Source organism: Solenopsis invicta, chromosome 16 (genome assembly GCF_016802725.1).
Source record: "Solenopsis invicta isolate M01_SB chromosome 16, UNIL_Sinv_3.0, whole genome shotgun sequence".
NCBI classification, from domain to species: Eukaryota; Metazoa; Arthropoda; class Insecta; order Hymenoptera; family Formicidae; genus Solenopsis; species Solenopsis invicta.
In genome coordinates this window covers 13,722,900-13,730,037 of record NC_052679.1, presented here as the reverse complement: position 1 = coordinate 13,730,037, position 7,138 = coordinate 13,722,900, and the positions used below count along the sequence as shown (strand labels likewise).

At 45.1% G+C, this 7,138-nt stretch overlaps 1 protein-coding gene across 1 annotated transcript; it reads right to left on the bottom strand.

Annotated features, from left to right (window-relative positions):
• Positions 1-5,670: 5,670 nt before the first annotated feature.
• On the bottom strand, positions 5,671-6,190 carry LOC120359786. The gene is made up of 2 exons (XM_039458860.1): positions 6,129-6,190; positions 5,671-6,061 (listed from the first exon to the last, which is right to left on the bottom strand). Exons 1-2 carry the CDS (start codon positions 6,188-6,190, stop codon positions 5,734-5,736), a joined length of 390 nt encoding a protein of 129 aa, XP_039314794.1. The 3' UTR covers positions 5,671-5,733.
• Positions 6,191-7,138: the final 948 nt, after the last annotated feature.

Sequence of the window (7,138 nt, the reverse complement as noted above, 5' to 3'; positions counted from 1 at the left end):
CGCGAGTAATTTATATTGCCTTAACCCTGGCGGCTTATCGCGTGAAGGACAGAACGGAGGATCTGTGTGTCGATCGTGTAAATGTTTTGGATAGTGAAGGTCGAGTTTAAAAATGTACCCGGTGTTTGAATCCGAATCGATCGCGTTTACATCAAAATTTTCAACGTCTTCGACCCATTTAAATTTGCCATACGGCAATGGTTGACACATTCTTTTTTTCTTAAGCTGTCTTTCTTTTTCTTACGTTTACTAACCTCATATTGTGCGAATAATGTGCAATAATAACATTAAGAGTTGACAAAAATTTTGAATAATTATGCTAAGATAAAGTTACGTAAAAACAAAGTACTTTTGTCGAAATAAAATCAGTAGAATGTAGAGGCCGGTTCAAACTCGGGGATCTCAGGGGGGTGCGGGGAAGGGGGGGAATATTTTGGGTCGCGCGGGGGACCTAGCCGGCGATAAGGTCCCGCGGGTGGACCAAACCGGGTGGAGGAGGGGGAGGGGGGCTTAAAACGGGGGCACACGTGTAAACCTAACCGGTAGTTCTGCGTAATCAATGTTTATATAAACAGTGATAACGATTTGAGGACCATGTTTCTGACCGATGTTTAAATAAATTTGACACCTTTGAAATGTGCCGCGTGCGGTGAAGGGGGGAATATTTCGGGTCTCACGGGGGGTCTAACCGGAGACGATGTCACGCGACCGGGGCGGGGCAAGGGGGGAATTAAATCGGAGATACGTGTATGAATCTAACCGGTAGTTCTGCGTAATCAATGTTTAAATAAACAGTGATAACGATTCGAGGATCATGTTCTTAACCGACTCCTTTGAAATGTACCGCGTGGAGGCAACTGACCATTTAATGTAAACATGGACCATGTACTTGTCACTCTGTTTACATAAACATAATAAATCACACCGCGAGGAGGTGTGTATGACTGTACTTTTGAAATCGGAAATGTCTGTCATCACGAGGGGGATAAGCGATACGATGGCGAATATTTTGTGGGGTGTGCGCGGCTATTTCCGCGGGGCCCGCCGCCGCCACCGCCGCCGCCGCCGTCGCGTGCGTGGAGGGGATGCGCGCTGTCTAACGCGGGGTCCGCTGGGGCGATCCGCCACCTGCCGCTGGCACCACCACCACCACCACTATCATTATTGTTTTTCCTTGTCCTTGTCCTTGTCCTTCTCCTTCTCCTGCTCCTCCTTGTCCTTCTCCTTGTCCTCCTCCTGCTCCTCCTCCTCCTCCTCCTCCTCCTCGTCCGCAGTCCGATCTTGAGAAGGTCCGGACTGATCTTGAGCCCTCTCATCCTTCTCCTCCTCCTGCTCCTCCTTGTCCTCCTCCTTGTCCTCCTCCTGCTTCTGCTCCTCCTCCTCCTCGTCCGGAGCCCGATCTTGAGAAGGTCCGGACTGATCTTGAGCCCTCTCATCCTTCTCCTCCTCCTGCTCCTCCTTGTCCTCCTCCTTGTCCTCCTCCTGCTTCTGCTCCTCCTCCTCCTCGTCCGGAGCCCGATCTTGAAAAGGTCCGGACTGATCTTGAGCCCTCTCACGCTGCATTAAAGCTGCCCCCTGACCACGAGGAGCAACTTCGGGAGCATGATCTAAATGACGAGGCGGGCGTATAGGCGGCAAGTCTATACGAGGGGGGACCAAGCGACCACCCCCGCGACCACCAAGAAGCGCGTTGTAGCGATCAAAATGAGGTCGGCGTATAGGCTGCAAGTCCATACCGGGGAAGGGCAACAAGCGGCCATTCCCGCGACCACCATGGAAAATTGGTCCATCGGGCCACCAATTTACATAATTGTCTATGGGCACAACCGCAGCACGACGGCGAACGGCTGGTTCTTCCAGCCTACCGAAACGGTAACGGGCACCCAGCTCACGAAAACGTAGTACCAACTCCCGGAAACTTATAGGTTGAAGAGGCTCAGGCACCACTAAACCTAATTCTATTTCCGGAAGCGATATTTGCACGGGAATATTTGGACCGTAACCCATTTTTGTGTTGTTACAGTCGCGCGAGCTCGACTGAGAGTGAAGAGCTAGAGCATTCTCCGTCGCTAAGACCTGACTTTACTTTCGTATACTCGCATCTTTTTTAGCTTGACTTTACTCTCGTACCTTCGCACATCCTTTTTAAAATATTTCAAAACTAAATATCGTGGTATTGATACTAATGTATAACTGTGGATTTTTTTGGAAGAGGAAAAATAAAAAAAAGGTTGCAATTTAAATTTAATAATAAACAATTTATTGTCTGTTTTGAATACATTGTTTATGCAGTAAAAAATAAAGCTAACAGCTCACAATCGACGAGTTGACGCATATCGAAGATATTGCTCTCGCGTATTGCTTTTTCTTGATTCATTACATTGGACGCGATGTTTAAGAATTGTGTGTACTTAATATCGACTGTATCAACGATTCTAACTAAGCGCTCGAACATTACGTTAATACACTCGTACAAACTGAACATACGGTGTAACGTGGATTCAATCACTGTCACATACGTTAGAAGATTCGAGACGTATGCGCCTAACGTCATTCATCACACTAACTTTGATTGTTAAGGGTCCGACGCTTATAAAATTGTCCTTGTAGTCATTCCGAATTAATTTGGAAATATTCCATCGTTGCTTGTAGAGACCTTTCCACGTTTCGACAGACAGTATCAATTCTCGTCCTTGATGATCTCTTATGGCGATCTCCACGTAACTCGGTGGACCAACGTTAATTCCAATCTCCAAAAACTTTTAACTCATAGCTGTCAAAGCGTAACGTCTGCTCAATAAACGCACTGTACGACGGCCTGTCGAAATGCTGTAAAAGATAAAAAAACAAAGTTATTTACATAACGTTGCATAAAACGCTATTAGAATATTGAAACTTACTCATTGCATTCTTTCTTAACTTCGCCACTGTACAATGTGTTACTTCCCTCGGCAAAGTACATTGCGAATTGTTCGTTCGTTCGAGTCTCTGATGCAATACCGATGTCGCAAGAAATTATGACATTTATTTGAGGATTAATGCTTCTGCATTTTTTTAAGGAGAGGGGAGGCTTCCCCTCGCGCTTGTTCTTAATTTTGTATTTAATTCGATATAATCGCGGAGCCAGGTGGATTGAGCGAAATATGCGGTGTATTTTTACAATTTCAAGCCCATTACGCGTGCGTTGTTGAAGATTTCGATAATGGATGACGTAACGTGTTTTGTCATATACTGTCGCGAGTAATTTATATTGCCTTAACCCTGGCGGCTTATCGCGTGAAGGACAGAACGGAGGATCTGTGTGTCGATCGTGTAAATGTTTTGGATAGTGAAGGTCGAGTTTAAAAATGTACCCGGTGTTTGAATCCGAATCGATCGCGTTTACATCAAAATTTTCAACGTCTTCGACCCATTTAAATTTGCCATACGGCAATGGTTGACACATTCTTTTTTTCTTAAGCTGTCTTTCTTTTTCTTACGTTTACTAACCTCATATTGTGCGAATAATGTGCAATAATAACATTAAGAGTTGACAAAAATTTTGAATAATTATGCTAAGATAAAGTTACGTAAAAACAAAGTACTTTTGTCGAAATAAAATCAGTAGAATGTAGAGGCCGGTTCAAACTCGGGGATCTCAGGGGGGTGCGGGGAAGGGGGGAATATTTTGGGTCGCGCGGGGGGACCTAGCCGGCGATAAGGTCCCGCGGGTGGACCAAACCGGTTGGAGGAGGGGGAGGGGGGCTTAAAACGGGGGCACACGTGTAAACCTAACCGGTAGTTCTGCGTAATCAATGTTTATATAAACAGTGATAACGATTTGAGGACCATGTTTCTGACCGATGTTTAAATAAATTTGACACCTTTGAAATGTGCCGCGTGCGGTGAAGGGGGAATATTTCGGGTCTCACGGGGGGTCTAACCGGAGACGATGTCACGCGACCGGGGCGGGGCAAGGGGGGAATTAAATCGGAGATACGTGTATGAATCTAACCGGTAGTTCTGCGTAATCAATGTTTAAATAAACAGTGATAACGATTCGAGGATCATGTTCTTAACCGACTCCTTTGAAATGTACCGCGTGGAGGCAACTGACCATTTAATGTAAACATGGACCATGTACTTGTCACTCTGTTTACATAAACATAATAAATCACACCGCGAGGAGGTGTGTATGACTGTACTTTTGAAATCGGAAATGTCTGTCATCACGAGGGGATAAGCGATACGATGGCGAATATTTTGTGGGGTGTGCGCGGCTATTTCCGCGGGGCCCGCCGCCGCCACCGCCGCCGCCGCCGTCGCGTGCGTGGAGGGGATGCGCGCTGTCTAACGCGGGGTCCGCTGGGGCGATCCGCCACCTGCCGCTGGCACCACCACCACCACCACTATCATTATTGTTTTTCCTTGTCCTTGTCCTTGTCCTTCTCCTTCTCCTGCTCCTCCTTGTCCTTCTCCTTGTCCTCCTCCTGCTCCTCCTCCTCCTCCTCCTCCTCCTCGTCCGCAGTCCGATCTTGAGAAGGTCCGGACTGATCTTGAGCCCTCTCATCCTTCTCCTCCTCCTGCTCCTCCTTGTCCTCCTCCTTGTCCTCCTCCTGCTTCTGCTCCTCCTCCTCCTCGTCCGGAGCCCGATCTTGAGAAGGTCCGGACTGATCTTGAGCCCTCTCATCCTTCTCCTCCTCCTGCTCCTCCTTGTCCTCCTCCTTGTCCTCCTCCTGCTTCTGCTCCTCCTCCTCCTCGTCCGGAGCCCGATCTTGAAAAGGTCCGGACTGATCTTGAGCCCTCTCACGCTGCATTAAAGCTGCCCCCTGACCACGAGGAGCAACTTCGGGAGCATGATCTAAATGACGAGGCGGGCGTATAGGCGGCAAGTCTATACGAGGGGGACCAAGCGACCACCCCCGCGACCACCAAGAAGCGCGTTGTAGCGATCAAAATGAGGTCGGCGTATAGGCTGCAAGTCCATACCGGGGAAGGGCAACAAGCGGCCATTCCCGCGACCACCATGGAAAATTGGTCCATCGGGCCACCAATTTACATAATTGTCTATGGGCACAACCGCAGCACGACGGCGAACGGCTGGTTCTTCCAGCCTACCGAAACGGTAACGGGCACCCAGCTCACGAAAACGTAGTACCAACTCCCGGAAACTTATAGGTTGAAGAGGCTCAGGCACCACTAAACCTAATTCTATTTCCGGAAGCGATATTTGCACGGGAATATTTGGACCGTAACCCATTTTTGTGTTGTTACAGTCGCGCGAGCTCGACTGAGAGTGAAGAGCTAGAGCATTCTCCGTCGCTAAGACCTGACTTTACTTTCGTATACTCGCATCTTTTTTAGCCTGACTTTACTCTCGTATCTTCGCACATCCTTTTTAAAATATTTCAAAACTAAATATCGTGGTATTGATACTAATGTATAACTGTGGATTTTTTTGGAAGAGGAAAAATAAAAAAAAGGTTGCAATTTAAATTTAATAATAAACAATTTATTGTCTGTTTTGAATACATTGTTTATGCAGTAAAAAATAAAGCTAACAGCTCACAATCGACGAGTTGACGCATATCGAAGATATTGCTCTCGCGTATTGCTTTTTCTTGATTCATTACATTGGACGCGATGTTTAAGAATTGTGTGTACTTAATATCGACTGTATCAACGATTCTAACTAAGCGCTCGAACATTACGTTAATACACTCGTACAAACTGAACATACGGTGTAACGTGGATTCAATCACTGTCACATACGTTAGAAGATTCGAGACGTATGCGCCTAACGTCATTCATCACACTAACTTTGATTGTTAAGGGTCCGACGCTTATAAAATTGTCCTTGTAGTCATTCCGAATTAATTTGGAAATATTCCATCGTTGCTTGTAGAGACCTTTCCACGTTTCGACAGACAGTATCAATTCTCGTCCTTGATGATCTCTTATGGCGATCTCCACGTAACTCGGTGGACCAACGTTAATTCCAATCTCCAAATACTTGTAACTCGTAGCTGTCAAAGCGTAACGTCTGCTCAATAAGCGCGCTGTACGACGCTCCGTCGAAATGCTGTAAAAGAAAATCAAAAGTTTATCACACAACGTTGCATAAACGCTATTGGAATATCGAAACTTACCCATTGCATTCCTTCTTCACTTCACCACTGTACAATGTGTTATCTCCCTCGGCAAAATACATTGCGAATCGTTCGTTCGTTCGAACCTCTGATGCAATACTGATGTTGCAAGAAATTATGATGCTTATTTGAAGATTAATGCCTCTGCACTTTTAAGGAAAGGCTTCCCCCTCTTTCAACAATTTCATCATTGTCGTCGTTATCGCTTTCACATGTCACGACACGTTTATGTTTCTGCATTTTTTAAGGAGTGGGAGATACTTTTCCCCTCTATCAAACAATTTCATCATTGTCGTCGTTATCGCTCGAACGTGTCACGACACGTTTTCGCGGTCTGGCAACGTTGTACATGAAACGTGAAACATGACGTACATAAAACATGACGTACATAAAACATGACGTACATAAAACATGACGTACATGAAACATGATGTACATGAAACATGACGTACATGAAACGTTACGTACATGAAACGTGAAACATGACGTACATGAAACGTGACGTACATGAAACGTGAAACATGACGTACATGAAACATGACGTACATGAAACGTGAAACATGACGTACATGAAACGTGAAACATGACATACATGAAACATGACGTACATGAAACGTGAAACATGACATACATGAAACATGACGTACATGAAACGTGAAATATGAAAAAAACGTTAATCTAAACATGAAAAACGTTAAACTAAACGTGAAAAAAACATGAAATAACGTTAAACTATACATGAAAAACGTTAAATTAAACGTGAGAAACATGAAAAAAACGTTAGAGAAACGTAGATGTAATGGAGGGGAAAAAAAAATGTATCTCGTATATTACGTATGTTTATTTATGCAATTGTGTCCACCAATTGTAAAGTTTGAATACATTTTGTAAAGCACAATGTTTATTCGTACGGTGTTGCCCACATTGAAAAGTATTAGCATCATCTAGATTATTCAGATTATCCACGTCTTCGTAATCCACATCCAGGCTCTCGATGTATGCGTATTCTC

Coding starts and splice junctions, on each gene's coding strand:
- LOC120359786 (XM_039458860.1), bottom strand. CDS start 6,190: ATGTATTTTGCCGAGGGAGATAACACATTGTACAGTGGTGAAGTGAAG. Junction 6,062..6,128: donor GTGAAGAAGGAATGCAATGG/GTAAGTTTCGAT, acceptor TTTCTTTTACAG/CATTTCGACGGAGCGTCGTA.